We start from the raw sequence: 17,072 nt of genomic DNA, 5'->3' as shown, positions 1-17,072 counted from the left end.
GTGTGCCTCTTGATGTCTATAGTACTACTTTCCAACCTGACTTGATGTGTTTTACCCATCCTGGCTTTCATTCAATCCCTAGGATGTGCCAAGCTCTTTCTTACCCCAGGGCCTTAATACATCCTATTGCCTTTGCCTAGAAAGGCTAGCCATTTGCTCTTCTGTTGACCAGTTCTTATTCGTCCTTTAGGTCTCAGTTGAAATATCACTTTCTTAAACTTTTCTCTGACCCCCAAACTAAAGGTGCCTCTTATTTAGAGTGTCTCATAGCTCTGTATGTTTTTCCTTCGTGCAAGGTCTAATAATATGTTTATAGGTATGATTATTTACTTAGTGTCGGTCTTTACCATTACACTTCTACCTCCCTGATGGCAGGGCTATATATCTTTTGACTGCCAGAGGTAAAATCATTCTGATTTCCTTTAACCACTGGGAAAATCTGTGCTTACTTACTGGAATATTCTACCCCATTTGGATACAGGAGAAAAAATACCATAATATAGCTAGAAAGAATTCTAGAAGTTAAGAGGTTTGATCTAACATAAGTGTATACCACAGTATTTGCCTACATGCTATTAGTAATTGATCTTTCCACCTTTCTGAAGCTGGGGGCTATTTCTTTTGAGAAACACAAAAGCAAAAATGCCAAATGGAAATGTCCATTCCAGGGCGTATAATTTTTGCTTTAGGTCAATGTTGAAGCACTCAACTGTTCTCATGACAGTTAAGTGTTTTCCATTTTTGCCAATGGTTTCAATTGTTGAGGCTCTCCAGATGGGTCAAAACCCATAACTTTTATGTAAGGTTCCCAAGCGTTTAATATATATGCCAAGAAAACCTCTTCAGTTAAAATAGGGCATGAAGAACTATAGTTACATGTGCCTTGGACTGCTTTCCTTATAAGGTAGAACACTGAAAAAAGATCTTCTGGGTTTTTTTACTCAAAAACAAAGTAAACAAAATCAGTGATGTCAAAGTCCAGTGTGGCTGAGAAAATTCATTTCCTTAATATGGTGTGGGCTCAGGAGTGATGGGGAGAGAGCGGACATCCAGGAATGATGGTCTGCTGCAGGCTTCTGGCAAACTTTTTGGCCTATTGGTTCACAGCCAGTGTTTTTCTTCATAAATGAATTCCACATCTTTATTAAGTTAAGTATTTCTTTTTTTATTATTATTTGAAACATACTTTAAATATTTTGTTTTATGACGTCCTGGAAATTGATACAATTCCTTCCAGATCAAGGAAGATGGAAAAATCAATTACTTTTTTTTTTTTACACTGAGAGTGATTATACAAAAATTATGCCCCAATTTATCCATTACTATGAATATCATTTGACGTCATGTGTGAACAACACAAGACAGCCAGAATTAAAGGCGTCTTTCCGATTAGATGAATCAGTCACTTTCATAGAAAAGCCCTAATGGTTATTAAATAGAAATACACCCCTAGTGTGAGTTGATTTGTAGAAAACTATGTCGTAAGAATTACAGATTTTTAAATTGCAATTAACCTTTTATAAGAAAAATCCCCGTAAGAACAAATCAGAAGACATCAAAAGCCTGACCTGAGTGTCTGATGTCAGATCCTTTACACAAACAAGTTATGGTTTGCAATCCAGAAACTGAATCTTATTAAAATGAGTTTTATCTGACATAGATGGAATTTCAATGTTGGCCTATTTACAGATGAGTTAATGGGGTTTATCCAAAAATGGAGGAATTTTTAGGGTCCTTTCATTCATGAGAACCATGGTTCAAAACGCAGAGGAGGACTGAGGGGAAAACATGAAGCCCAGCCCTCAGTAGAAACTAGAGTTGCCTTCCTCACACTCTTCAAAACCCAGTTCTCAAAACCTCCTAATGGGTTTCACTGTTTTCTTTCCCGTGCTTATCATAATCAGGGAACCACACATTTGCATCTCTAATGGACCCTTTTCAAAAGTGTGTTGACATTTCAGTAGGTTTTGAATAGCTCTTAATGCTTCTCTCAATTTGGTCAGATGCCCACAGATCTCCTTATATGGATGGGTCTCAACATATAGACTGTCTGCTTTACTCATGGATTGTTGTGTGTGTGTTTTTTTTTAATCCCTGGGAACCTATCTTAATTATACTCTTAAAAAAGTGAAAACTCAGAAGTCAGATGACTCAGAAAATGAGTATTTAGCTGGATATCCACACGCAGGGACAGCATCTTAACTACCTCTGTGAACTCAGACACAAGTCAAAAGCATCATCCCTTGTGTGGTAAATTCACTTTTTGGAGCTGCTATTTTTGTCAAAAGGAAATAGATATAAATAAGACCATCAAGATAAACATAGGTTAGGGGAGAAATCAGGCAGGGAGCTCATCATCTGAGCAAAAACTACACCACATTTTTTTTACTCCTTGCATTTTCTACAAGAACTGAGGACCCAGAGGGCTTGCAAAGGAGCAATTTCAGTCCCACCTACTTTCTGTGGCTTCAATAAAAAATGCGATCCAACAGAAACACAACTAAAATTATTTTTTAAGTTTGCTTTTTTAACTCAGTTCCTGCTATGTTTCAGGAACGGGGGCTGGGAGTGAATAAAAGATAATCCTGGCCCTTAAGAAATTCATCAGAAAGAAAGAAAGAAAGAAAGAAAGAAAGAAAGAAAGAAAGAAAGAAAGAAAGAAAGAAAGAAAGAAACTAACTCATCATCTATTAAGAGACCTACACAAGGCAAGTAAGTATAATGGGTGTAATGGGAGAACCCCCCCACCCCAGCCGCAATGATATCTAACACCATGGGGGTTTGGGGGGAAGGGTCCTAGAAGAAGAAACAAAGGAACTGCTCCGGGAAAGAAGAGATGTTAGCTCTGCACTGCATGTGTGCGCACACACACACACGTGTGTGTGTTCATGTACGTGTGTGAGAGACAGTAAGGGAGAGGGAATATTGGTAGTAGGGGCTCTGATCTGAGTTAACCATCTGTGCAAGGCGGGTTGTTAAAGTACATCAACATAGGCCAAAAGTATATTAAATAATTACTGATGTTCATAGCTTAACGTGAGATGAAAACAATCTCTTTGGATGGTACCAATCCCTACCTAGAAATACAGGCTCTCTGATGTGCATTCACTCAGGCTGATCCCCTTGTAGATGCCAAATTGAGAAATGCATATATTTAGAATTTTTAAAACTGATATTCCAGTATTTTCTGTAGATGGCTGAGTTATAAACTATGAGAACCATTTGATAGGCCATTCTGCACTATTTGATCCTTTTTGAATTAGGGGGCAGTGGAATAAAGGAAGAGATTTCGGGTTAAGTGGGAGCAGGGAGGTGCTGGGAGCTCCAGGCAGGGGCTCAGCATTTTTTAGAATCAAAGGAGCCCTTCTTGGCCCTATTATCCCTATATTAAATTGCGTTGGAAAGGGTAAAAATGCAGCGAGAATTTGGCCCTATTTTTACTGATTCTAAAGTCTTTTCCAAGACAGAAAGTTGGTATAACTGGAGTTTTCTCTCCCAGATTTCTAGTTTCCATTTCTTACTTTGAGCTCCATAAAGCTAGATGGGTATGAGTTAGGGGTGGGTATATATTTTAACCATCACTTTTATGCAGCATTTTCATTGGAGGTGCCTGAAAGTAGTTTTCTGTGTTTCTTGTGACTTTTACTCTCCCTTTTGGATGCTCCTTTTGCAACAAATTAATTTCAGTTCCTAGGGAGGAAGGTCCTACCTCAAAGCACTGTGTCAAATGCTGCACTAACAAAATAATCCATAATAACGGATTTCCCCATTATTTCTAGCACAGAGTTAAAACATATAGATTTAAAGATAGGAGTTTTTTGTTTGTGTGTTTGTTTTGGGTTTTGGGTTTTTTTTGTGTATTTTACTTGTTTTTTTTTTTTTTTCTTTTGGTCTATATGACTTGAAACCTTTTGAAAAGTAGGTTGTTGTCCCCTCGTTTCTAAATCAATATTGGCAGTCACTGAATGCACCCTTTCTTTCAAAGGAAAGGAAAGGAAAGGAAAGGAAAGGAAAGGAAAGGAAAGGAAGGGAGGAAGGAAGGAAGCAAACCTTGGTGATCCCAGCTTAACTATGAAAAGGAAACAAGAGGGCATGAGACAAGGTAGCTTCGAGCCCACGCCTTCCCATCCAGACTCTTTCACTTGCTTGCAGCTCTCACTCAAATCCCACTCCTTCTGTGCTTTTGCATATGAAAAATGAGGTTGTAAAAGTGTCAGCCACCTTTTGACTAGCTAGTAGGAATAGCTAGTAAAAGCTAATTGGAAGCCATTTCATCCATAAGATGTACGGCTCTCAACAGATCAATCCCTGGGTCCTTAATCTGTTGCTCCTGAGTTTCCTCAGGCCGGTAAGAATTCTGAATTCTGAAGAATTCTGGAGAAGCTCTAAAACAGCTTATCAGATCGAGAAGCTATAACAGAATTCAAGTTTCCAAGACCATTCCCAGCAACTTGAAAACCTCAACCCATGCCCTGCCTCTATAATATATAGCATTTCCACACTGTGGCTGTTTTAATAAGCCAATGGATATTTCGCTCCAATCTGTTTGCTTTTAGTGGGCTTTCTTCCCCTCTCCAAAGAAGCTGGAATTATGCTGTCAGACAAATGACTAGAATAACCGTGCATTGCTCTAGACACCGATGAATAAAATATATCAAATGGTGCATATCCCTAGAGTGTATTATTCCACTTAGAAAATGGTATAATTGACTTTGGGTAGTGTAGGGGGAAAAAATCCAAGTATTTTTGAGTTGTAGGGTTATTTTCTAGTAATTGCCCAACTTGAAACTTTAGTTTGTCAATCAGACAGTTCTCTTAGCCTTATAAAGGGTTTTTTTTTTTCAGGGGGCAGGGGTGGTGAGGGGGAAGAAGAGGTTATTGAAGGAGAACTAAGAAAATGGCTGAGCCCCACAGGCCTTTTTTCTTGTCATAAAGTTGTTGTCAAAAAGATTCGCTATTATGTCTGGGATGGGTGAACTCCGTGGCATTTTGCGTTCAGTAAAAATGTCTCAAACCATTTTTCAAACATTTTGAGGTTTGGCAAAAACCTGAAATCCATCTTGCCAAGCACTTTCCCCCCTTAATTCTTAAACCCATGTGTCTTTCAAGGGAAATTTAATCCGTATGTTTCTGATTCATTTACACTTAACTCATCAAAATGGTGTTTTGTAAGAGCTATTTGATGTTCAAGAAGTCTTATGAGCTTCTCTTTTTATAAGTCTGAAAAGTCTTTCTTTCTGAGAACCAGAAAATTGTATTTTACCAGCTGTAAGCCAAATGATTTGAGCTGTGTTAAAAAGCAGGAACCTGCTGAATTTAGGAGGCAAAAAAAAAAAAAAAATTGTGGACACGATGCATAAATAAAGGTCCTCACACGTCTGCCTGCTCATGCATCTGCCAAAGACCTTTCAGACTCCTTCTTCCCTGGAGAAGCCTAGACCATGGGGCCTAAGAACAAGCTAAAAACTGACTCGGGGTACAACTATGGTCCTAGAGCAAAAATTCCCATGGGTTCCGAAGATCCCCAATAGAGAATCTCAGCTCAGAATCAACAGAAGTAAAACCTGGTGTGTTCCGTGAGATGAATCTATTACCTAGGAGATAAAATGGTCATTGAATTCCAGCACTAGAAGGGACTTATGAAATTTGGAGTCTCAAGGGCTCCTGAGAAGAGGCGCAGACGTGAGTTAAGGGAGCAGCTGTGGGCCAGTGGGGGCTCTGTCTTCCATGCTTGGCTTCCAAATGAGAGGATTTTCCAGAAAGTACTTGGAGAGTAAATCCAGTTTAAAATTTGTTTAAAAACAAATACCTTAATTTAAACCTTCCCCAAGGTTTGGGGAAGGAATCCTGGAGTGTTGGGACAGAACTGGCAACATGCCCCAGGTCTCCTGACCATTGTCCATCATTCTTGTGACGTGTCCACCATGTCAATGCTTTTCCAACTCTGAATGTAGTTCATTAGTGGGTCAATTGGTGAGGAATTGGTAAAATCAGTTTAATCTGACATGACCAGTATCTCAGAAAAATGAATGGAATATCAGATATCCAAGAATGTCATACGCAGTAAAAATTAAGTACTGTTTCATCAAACTACACACACACACACACACACACACACACACACACACACACATGTAAACACACACATGTGAGGATACTGGGCTACAAGATAAAATATTTCTTACTGTCGTTCATATCAAAAAAGTTTCAAAGCCACTTTACCACCTGCAAAACAAGACAAAACAAAAAAACGTGTTTCTTTTACTCGTCGTTCAGCCATTAGCAGTTTTCAGTTTGCCTCATTAAAGACCACATGGTTAAACAGACCCAGAATGATACTTCTCACCTCATGGAGGAAATCCTATGAATCACTAGCCTATTGCACCAAAGATGGTTATTTCGCAGATGAGGAGAAATGGACAAAGAACAAATGTGTGGTGGAGGCAGGAAGGGAGGGGGGCCAGATACCTAGCTGAGAAAAGAAAGGGTCATCTTCTTCCTGATATGATTTACAAATGACAGGAATGATTTCCAACTTGCATCCTGTGCAACAGCACAGGGGGAGCTTCAGACATATTAGCACCAGCATATTTCCAAAGTGCATTTTCCAAGCACTTAACAATCATTAATTAGTTAGAAACATCCTTTCAAGGTCGGGAGGCATAATAGTTCATCTTCACACAGCAGAGCTTTGGAGACTTCAGGGAAGCCGAATTGTACAGCACCTGGATAATTACTGTGGGGAGATTAATTGGGTTAACTGGCTGTGAAGAATCTTGTGATAAAGCATTATGAAAAACGCTGCCCCCGTCACACTGTGAGATGTCAGAGCTGGCATCCTTTGTGCCTAACAGCTGAAAGCTGCCTCCATGGGAAAGGATGCAAAGTCATTAAAACAACTATGAATTACCCTTTGCGCGCGCTCTCTCTCTCTCTCTCTCTTTTTTTTCTTTTTCAGAATCGTAATGAAGTGACAAGTTTTCTGTGGTCACAGAGTGCCTGAGTCTCTTTGGGATTAAAGTGCGAAGTGGGTTGTGTTGGGAATTGTGGTCTAAAACCGGTCCCTAGGTGGGCAGGAAGAGGGAGGAAGCAGCAAGTTTCAGAGCCCAGAGGTCACATCCTGCAGGTGGGTGGGTGCTGGTTCTGGGGCGGATTCCAAACTCTGTCCTCATCAGACACGCACTCAGTGCAGTGAGGGCTGGTGCAGGGAGAGGGAGGAAGGCGAGAGTGGTGGGAAGCAGAGAGCCAGACTCCTGGACGGTTACCCCATCTCATTTATGGCCCAGGGACAGCACGCCCCACCCACTAACGAGACACCAGGGAGCTTTTGGCCGGAGGTGGAAAGCGAGCTATCTTGTCCATTTATTTCCCCGTCCCTCCCTCCAGACCGGAGGGTGGAGTCACTGTACTGCTAGGTGCCTGAATGACTCTGAGCTTCTCGAAGCCAGCTGGTCGGTCTCCCCTGTGCCCCTGCTCATCTGAGTCTTTCTTTGCTCTCTCCCACCACATCCTCCCCAGGAGCCAGAACTCAAAAGAGGCCCGAAAAAGCATACGCTTGAGCAAGAAGATGGAGCTCTTGGCACTGGGAAACCCAATAGCCTGGCGGGGCAGACATGTGTTTCTCACTGCATCCGAGCCAGGTCCTGGCCCTGCCACCAAATAGCTTTACGATAATTCATCTCTCTGCTGTATGGATACTGGATAATTCACCACATCTCCAGGTGGCCTCGATTTCTGAATCTATAAAATGAACGGTTCCGCTGAAGGATCTCTAGGGTTCCTGCCTTATCGATGCATTTAGAATTATGGGATTATTATTCTACCGCTAAGAAGTTCTGGATGGTGAGAGGGAAGCCTAACGAGCTGACGTCCCCTGTGACCTGTACACTGAAGCTTCCTCGTTGCCCAGGATGGAAGGAAGAGGCCAGAAAGCAGCCATGTTCCAAGCTAGGTCAAGAAGGGAATTAAGAAAAATGGTGTGGCTAGAGAGAGGCCACTGTGCAATCGTGTAAGGGTGGATACTGCCTGAGAGCCAGTGAAGGCGAAAATGCAATGCGAGAGTAATTTACATCTACATTTACACTAAATGGGTTTATCATAATTGCTGTTATTATGATTAATTCCCGAGGAATTAAAGAAGATCAGCCTTTTATTGCACTGCGGCTGAGCTGACTGAAGTATTCAAACAAGTAAGAAGGTTAAGAAGACACAGATGCAAAAGGAAACCTGCTTTATGCCATCTAAAAAAGAAACCTACTACTTAACTAGATAAAGGTGAGGGTTGGGGGCGGGGGGAGTGGGTAAGACCTGCCTCTTCTTGGCACTGAAATAAACTGCTTTACAGAGAGATCTGAGACCTCATTTTCTGGCCAGTGAAGAGGTCTGGTGACACAGAACAGGGTCCACAATAGGACTCTCCTCTTCCCTCTCCTACTGCTCACAGTCCCACCCGCCTTCTGTGACTCAGTTTACCTGTCAGGGAAGGAACTGCTGAATGACAGCATTTCTCTTTACCTTACTGATGCCCCAAATGTATCATCATCCAGACTTTCAAAAATGTCAACCGGTCCCATTATTAAATAACTAACATTTACTGACCATCTACTATGCTGAGTGCTTTATAGTCACCATTTCATGGACCCTGTCTCGTAGATGAAGTAAATGTGGCTCAAAACTTTCAACAGACTGTCAACAGTCACATAGCTAGCAAGTGGCAAAGCCAGAGTTGGAACACAGATCTGACTCCAACACAATTCATAGGGCACAATCCCATGGGCCGTATCAGATTTCGAATAAATGGGTTCCACCTCTGACAAGAGCTTGCTTCACAGACCTTCCCTTAGCAGTAACATGGACCCCACCGAGGGCAGAGTGGCAAAGCCAGGGGGGCCGCCAAGAGGTCCACAGGCTAGATGAGGCCAACCTGGCCTCTCTGCCATATCAGCACATGTCCAGCTCAAGGACTTCAATTCTTCAAAGATCTTTGATTTAAAAGGAAAAAAAAAAAAAAAAGTCCACAGGCTCCTAAAACACAGCAACTCATGGTAGGCATTCCAGCTTATGTAACACAACCCGTTGGCCTCATTTCCATCTCCCATTAAGATGAGTGATTGAGTCTGTGCATTAATAGATACCTTGGCATTCATTTGGAGCCTTATTATTATTTTTTCCAGGCTTTGTTTTTTTGGACACATCCAGTTCTATTGCAGTCATTCAGACGCCAAAGAAAGAAATCATACATAAGGTAGAATTCAACTTTTGGTATTCTGTGGAGGAAAGGAAGACTTTGCTGATAGCTGGATGGGCTTCGTCTGTCGCAGAACCACTGCCGCGCTCTCCATAATGACTGCGGACTATTGATTAATTCTTCCTGGGGACAGTGTTGCTTCATCAGTCATTAAATAAGCTTTCTTGCCAGTGTAAGTGCAAGAAGAAAGATGTATGGACTTGTTATAAAGTGTATATGTACTATGTAGTGGGCTTTGGAGTTCTAAGGCAGGTCAATTTCAGTTTTCAGGGATGTAATTAGCCAGGGAACCCGGTTTGTTGCAACAGAGACTCATGAAATACATAAATTTGAAAGCACTGGTGGTACTCTCTAAGAAGACTAGGAAAGACTGTTTACAAATCACAAACAATTTAGACCACAGAATTTTGATTGGCTTCACCCACCCTTATCAATGCCACTCATTTTCCTTCCTCCTCTCAGCTATTCCCCACATCCCTGGACTATGATCACTCATTCAGGTACTTGCACTCACACCTTTCTGCAGTCCAGTGCAAAGGAGTCCCCTCCAAAGGTCAAAGGCCCATGTAAACCAGACAAAAAGGGAGCAGAAAACAGAAGCCAGTGTTCAAACTACTGCTTCTTTTTTTTTTTTTATGTTTATTTATTTTTGAGAGAGAGAGAGAGAGAGAGAGAGACAGAGCGTGGGTGGGTGGGGGGTGGACAGAGTGAAAGGGAGACAGAGAATCTAAAGCAGGCTCCAGGTTCTGAGCTGTCAGCACAGATCCCGACGCGGGGCTCAAATTCGTGGACCACGAGATCAGGACCTGAGCCGAATTTGGATGCTTAACCCACTGAGCCACCCAGGGACCCCGCTTCTTTTTTTGTTTTTGTTTTAAGTGCAGTTCCAGATTTGACTATCCCACTTTCTATCAGGCACATGACAGTGCTCATTCTCTCTCATCAGTCCATACTAATCTCTGCCTCTTAATGACCTGGCCTTCCTGACCAACACTTAACTAAAAAAAATGTGAGAAGACATTTTTATCACACAACTTGAAACAGCCTGGGCCCCATTTCCAGCATAGACTCGGGGATCCTCGAATGGAGCCCCGGAGGTAACGTTTTGAGCCCCATTACTGTTACATCATTCCACGAACCTCGCCATCACAGTACTTTTCCACTTGCCACCTTTGAAATCCCCTTCTCTTCGGTCCCCAAACACCATTTGACCACCAGAGAAGATACATGAGGGGAGGTAGCAAGCTTAAGCAGCCTCACTCAACTCTCAAGATACACATTGCACCCATACGGTACTCAGATCTAAACCTCGTATTCAAGCCAGGAATGGAACCCAGTTCTCAGGAGCGAAATCACTCACCTCCATTACACTTCATTTCCCATTCACGGAGCCACAGCTGAGCATGAATGAGGACGTAAGTCTTCTCCCCAACCTCCCTCGTTTTCATCTCTCCCTCCACTCGGGGTGCTGGCAATTTGTCAGTCCTCACCTCACTTTAATGTGAATGGTGCCTTTGCTTCTCTCGTACCTGATATGACTTCAGACCTGCTTGCTTTTCTGGATAAGAAGGAGCATAAGGGAAGACAGGCAAGCGAAGGAAGAAGGCTGAGTGATGTGTGAACAAGCGGCCCAGTTAGAGTCTGAAGTTGGTTACCTGCACAGAGCCTTCTCCCAGAGAAGCCTTTACGGCCATTCTCATTGTAGTAGGAGCTAAGACTTGACTTCCTGTGATCCCACTGCACGCTGTGAGTGAGATCTTAAAAGAGATCTCCACCCCTCCCAACTCCCATGGTAGGCATGGTTACCCTCATTTTACACAGAAGATAGAAACTATGGCACAGTGAGGTTTTAAGTGGCTCGCCAAAGTCACACAACTGGTAAGCGGAAAAGTGATTTGAACACAGGCACCTTTTGACCCCAAAGGCCGTGCTCTTTTCAGGAAACCCTACACTATTTCTCTGATCAATAGATGCTTGACCCCTGGTGCCAGAGATGTATCCAGCAGGGCAAAGATGAGAAGGCAAGAGGAAGAATGCGGCATTTAGCACTGGCTGCGGTTAAGCTCAGGCATGGACAGTTGGCATTTCTCAGCTCCGTGCCTGCGTACAGAGGGAACACATCTGTGCCTCTTCTGTTGTGCCATCAGAGCCTTGCCTTGCCTCCCCCTTCACCTGTTAACATGTGAGGCATGGTCCCAGGGACCCCTATGGAGAGCAAAGGGGCCATTCAGACCGTGCCCCAAAAGAAGGTAAAACATAGACAATGTCACCAAGATTCCCCACTGACAAGTGCTAACATGAGGCCCCCAACAGTCATGATGGTGGTGGAAAGTTTGCCAGTGATGATGAGATAGACCTAGTGTGGCGTGAACTCAAGGGGTCAGAGCTTGTCTGGCCCTCAGTTTGCACACCGATAAAAACAACACACACATAAACAAATAAAGCCAGAAAAACTGAATAAGGGCCGTGGATCACAGCAATGTCCGTATTCTGGCTGCGATATTTACTATCGTTTCGTAAGATGTCACCGCTGGGGGCAACTGGCTAAAGGTACGTGGGATCACTATTACTTCTCACAAATGCACACAAGTCAACAGTTCTCTCAATAAAAATGCCAATTACAAAAACAATACTCAAAAGAAAAACTTCAAACAAAACAATCTCCAGACAGTGGAGCTGACGATTCTTTGATTCTTACCCTTTCGGGCCACCCTGGGGATGAAGTGAGACAATATTCCTCTGACCCAAGAGCACGGCTGGGCTCACGCTCCTTGCCCTGCCTCCCTGTCAGTTGTAAGCAGGACATTTCTGATTATGGGTGAACAACTCAGAGCCAAGTCAACAGAGATTGTAATGCTCTAAAAAAAGAAATCATGCCCTCTTTATTCCTGAAGAGTCTCAAGCACACATTTGGCACTCATCAAACTTTGCACAATGACTAATAACCTTCACCGGTGGTTTCGTTTCAGCTCCGGATAATTCTTCCCCCCAGATAGGCATAGTTGTGGCCCTTCTCCCTATGCACAATTAAGCCTGGTCCAGAAATACTTTACAATAAGGCCACGGCCCTGGAATTTGGCTGAAGAATGGGGATATTGTTTGGGAAAATCATCTTTCTAAGAAGCACAAAAGTTTTGCCTTTCATATTCTCTGAAGTTTTAAAATGTAGCCTGCAATCTCAACTAAAAACTTGAGTTTGTGTTAAAATGACTGAACCTGGGGAGCCTGGATGGCTCAGTCGGTTAAGCGTCTGATACTTGGTTTCAGCTCAGGTCATGATCTCACAGTTCATGAGATCAAGCCCCCCACCTCCATTGGGCTCTGGGCTGACAGCACAGAACCTGCTTGGGATTCTCTCTCTCCCTCTCTCTCTCTGCCCCTCTGCCTGCTCCTTCTATCTCTCTCTCTCTCTCTCTCAAAATAAGTAAGTAAAGACTTAAAAAAATGTTTTTAAATAAAATTACTGAAACATATCAAAGAATCATGTAATCTTTTGGGGGGAATAAATTCATTACAAATACTGTTCTGTATCACTATGAGTGAATGAAACATACTTGTCTGCTGCAGTTTCACCATCATTTTATGCATCTGGGAAACTTGCAGGATCAGTGAATTCTCCCTCGCTATTCTGCCACTCTTTCTGACAGACTCACCTACATAATCATCTCTCTTTGAGGACCCCTTGCAGGTAGCATCTGAAAACCCAGGCTTTCACAAGAGGAATCATCATGCCAAAAAGCAAAAACAAAAAACGATCTTCAAAGTGGGGAAAGACATGTTTCTCTTCACCCTCCTCCATTCATTGAAGGCACGAATGCATCTTGAATTCAAATGTACTTTTCTCTGAAAGGCTATGCCAAATACCTTTTAGCAAAACTTTTACAGACCACGGACACAGACACAGACACAGAACTTTCCAGCTGGAAGGGACTTCAGAGACCATCTCAGATTGGTTCCACACGTGGGGGAGGGGCTTACAGCCCACCTTGTCTGCTCCCTCATTTCAAAATGAAGCCCAGATGCTTTAAGTGATTTGCTCAAGGTCATCAGGATTTGCACTCAGGCCTCTTGACCTCCCACCACACCATGCTGTTGCTTCCAAAAATTACCTCTACCTTCCCTGCCCCTTCCATCACTGCCCAAAAAAGGAGAGAGGGAAGAAGATCCTTAAAAAGTCACGATCAATTATATGCAAAACATGCAGTCAACAAATAAACGTAAACACCTCTCTGGTACATGCCCCAGGCCTCATTATGCATCTCACTGTATGATGATCACGGTGAAATGAGCAAAGAGAAGTTTTGGAGTAGCCAGGAGTCAGGACTGCTCTCAGGGGGGCCGGGTCTCTAGTTGTAGAGGGCTTCAGTTGGTAACTATATAATGATGCTGGATGGTTTCAGAAAGTTCTCAGCCTGAGCAGTGCAACACAGCATTAAATATATTTTATGACACACACAGAAATGTGGTAGTAATTTTCAAAATATAAGTCTCTCTCTCTGGGTACACAAGATCCTGGAAGCATTAAGAACAGCATCGTCTGCCCTTCTCTCCATTTATTTAGTGTTAATTCCTGACTCGCCAACATTAACTGGCTGGGTCCAGACAAATCAATCAGGAAGTTTTCATCATCTCTCCCACAACCCCGGCATATCACCTTAAAATTAATTCAAGAACACAGAAGTCCCAGCGATAGCACTGGCTTAAGTTGTCACATAAAACAACAGAAAGTTAAAATCCTCAGGCAAACGCACAGGCGCTGTTCACAGGAGCTGAAATAATGGGCAAAAGACGGCCGCTACCTCGGCAGTTCGGCATCTATTCCTGTAAAAGCCTACAGTCTATTCTTAATAATAAATGCAATAGCACACCACACCGAATCCTTTTCCAGGCATTTGCAATTCACCAGTTACACTCAGAAAGCAGCCCCCCCCACGCCATCACTTCACTTTGACCTTCTGAAAAGACAACCGTTTTGAGCCATTTAAGAAACAGAGAGAGAGAGAGAGAGAGAGAGAGAGAGAGAGAGAGAATCCTGGTGGAAAATAATACACAGCTGTGATAATATCATGTTTTTTTAAATACCATAATATAGTTTTACTTTTAATAATAAAAGATAAAAAAGGGGCGTCTGTGAATAATTAGAGATTGCAGTCTGAAGCCAGTTACAGTCACTGCAATTGATAATAAACTGAAAACCCCTTGAGAGCAGGTAAATGCTTTGCATCCCTGACCCCCTTGCTCTCACATTACTTAACTACCCTGCGGTTCTTGCATTACATCACCATTGAAGCGATTGGTTCCTGCATTTTAACTCTCTCCCTGTCTCCTCCGATTAGGAGCGACACCGCAGCAAAGAAACTTCGCCCGAGTTTGCTCTTTCTCGCTTCGCTTTTTATTTGTGGCCTCTTTGCTCCTGTCGCTCTGGCTTGCTCTGCCTTTTTTTTTTTTTTTTTTTTTTTTTTTTTTTTTGCCCAACCCCGGCCTCGGTTCAACTCATTCAGGTCGCTGTGCTAGAACAAAAACTCTTATCAAAGTGAAAAGAAATGCCTCTTCGGGACAAGAAGAGGAGCGGAGGGGCTGGGGAAAGAGGAGAAGGAAGAAGAGGAGAAACAAAGACGGGCAGAAAGGGGAGAAGGGGAAGAAAAAGAAGAGAAGGAGGGGGAACGAAGACTGGAGAAAAGAAGGTGGTAGGGGCAAAAAAAATTCTATAAAATCGGGAAAAAAGAAAATAAAATTAAAAACAAACCTCATGGACATCACTGAGGCTGAATTCCCTCCTGAGGTGCAGAACATGAGAGCTCTGGAATGAGTGTGTGTAGAATTTGAGCCAAAGCTTAACTAGCCTGAGTGAGTCATATCCTTCCCACTTGATTCCAGGCCAAGCGATGATGTAATGCGCTGGCCCTTCTCTTGCGCCTAGCTCTGGCTCTCTCCCTCCGGCTCGCTCACTTGCTCGCTCTTTCTCCTGGGCTCGCCCTCCTCCCCCTTCTCCTTTTTAGCTCAGTGCTGGTGAAGTCACCATTTAAATCTGGCAGAACTGAAGCAAAAACTTCAATGTAACCAAAACAGCCCCAGGCCGAGTTCCAGACTCAGGGAGCCTTCGTGGTGCAATTGCCCTTAGAAACGAGTAAACAGAGGGGGAAACAGTGCCGCCTGGGGAGGGCCCAACAGCTGCCTCGTACTCAGAGAGGGACCGGGGGTTCTGTGGTCCACTGGTTCCGATTTAAACACAATATGCTGGTTACAAAAAGAAAAAAAAAAGAAAAAAAAAAGTCCCCGCGTTTGGAAACAGGAGTGGAGACACCAGCAGAGGTGGAGTCCCAGTGGGTGAACCATCAGGTTGGAAGGACAGGGCTTGACCAACCAAGACAGGTCCCCAGCCCAAGCTTTCCTTCAGGTGACACGGTTTCCATTGCTCAAGGCTCCTTTTTTTTTTTTTTTTTTTTCCTGGAGCTGGATGGGATTTTCTGTCGCTGGATGCCAACCACCGGCCCTCCAGAGATTTCTCACATCTGACCTCCCTGTCAGCAAGGGCAGCCCCACTTTGGGGCCAAACACGCGCCTGCGTCTGAAACCATCAAGAACTGGGAAATCATAGTGGCTTCTCCCCCGGCCTGTGCTGGGCAGAAGGGAAAAGGCCCCCCTCCCTGGTCGCAAAACACAAAGCTTGTCTTTCTGAGATTAGCACCCCACTCTCAGGTGAGCTGTCCAAAGAAGAGGGAATTAAAACACATCCATCCTCAAAATGAAAGACAAGCTATCCGTTCCTCTACCTGCTGGGGGTGGGGTGGGATGGGGGGCGGGGACCAGTGCAGGTGGGGCTGTCTGTGAGTTTAAAAGGATACAGGGAGAACAAACAGTATGTGTGTCTCTCCTTTAATTACAGAGTGAGGATAAACCAGCCTGGGGTGGTGGTGGGGGGGGGGGGGGGGGGAGTCAAACATCACTTCACTAACAGCAGTGAAGCCCTTTTAACTGCAGATTCTATCCTTCACTTCACACTTCTGCCCAGGACTTTACCTAGAACAGTCCAGAGACTCGCTGCTTTGTTAGCACAACTTTTTTTTATCCTACCTTCTCTCCCTTCAATCTTCCTCTCACCCTTCAATGCCTCCTTAAAAAAAGGGAGAAAAAAATGTGATTTTGAAAAAATGGGAAGTTCACTAGAATTTTTTTTTAAATACCACAAAAGCAGAAGAAAGGCGTGGGGTTGCAAGGTTTGGTTGTTTTTTTTTTTTTTGGTTTGGGGGTTGTGTTTTTTGTGTTTTTTTTCAAAAATAATCATAGCTTTTGCCAGAGTCTATTGCCTCTCATTGGTTTTGTGACCCATGAACTGAATAGGTGCTACAAACATTTGTATCGTCTCCTGTTGCCAAGCGGAGAGGATCCCAACTCCTAAACTCCGCAGTTCAGAGAAATCTCTCCGTTTATTAAAGATCTCTGCTGCTGGGGACAGGGCTGTTAATCTGAGTCCCTTGGAATTTAAATCACAGCTTCAGGGAATATTGCCGCACTCAGGGCGAAGAGTTAAAAAGCAAGGTTTACCCGGCCGTGTGCCTGACCCTGGGGGCTGGGGTGGGGAAGAGCTTTCTCCAGCCGTCTGCCTGGAGCATGACATCCCCAATTGATGCTGATGCCACAGTTGCTGCTGTGACACCTTTATCAAGGCAGGCAGCTCTGAATTAAAGGTGATCAGCCGTAATTACAGCTGGCGCCACTGAAGCCTGTGGCCTGACAGCGGCAAATGTGGTTGTTATAAAGTTTGGTCCACCATGTCAGTGGCCTGTATAACTCATTTACGTCTGACTCGCCAAGCAGCTCTTGA

At 43.5% G+C, this 17,072-nt stretch overlaps 1 protein-coding gene across 3 annotated transcripts in view; it reads right to left on the bottom strand.

Annotated features, from left to right (window-relative positions):
• CREB5 (cAMP responsive element binding protein 5) overlaps positions 1 to 17,072 on the bottom strand; it is a 399,683-nt gene that overhangs the window by 116,613 nt on the left and 265,998 nt on the right. Inside the window, exon 1 of one of the 3 annotated variants that reach the window (XM_078441099.2) lies at positions 14,994 to 15,631. The exons of the other annotated variants lie outside the window; for them this stretch is intronic. Coding sequence (XP_078297225.1) covers positions 14,994 to 15,040 — 47 coding nt within the window. The 5' untranslated portion in view covers positions 15,041 to 15,631. Of the gene's footprint in view, positions 1 to 14,993; positions 15,632 to 17,072 lie in introns of those variants that run through there. 3 annotated transcript variants of the gene reach the window in all.

Source organism: Panthera onca, chromosome A2 (assembly GCF_046562875.1).
Source record: "Panthera onca isolate mPanOnc1 chromosome A2, mPanOnc1 haplotype 2, whole genome shotgun sequence".
NCBI classification, from domain to species: domain Eukaryota; kingdom Metazoa; phylum Chordata; class Mammalia; order Carnivora; family Felidae; genus Panthera; species Panthera onca.
This window is presented reverse-complemented; position numbering and strand designations above follow the sequence as displayed.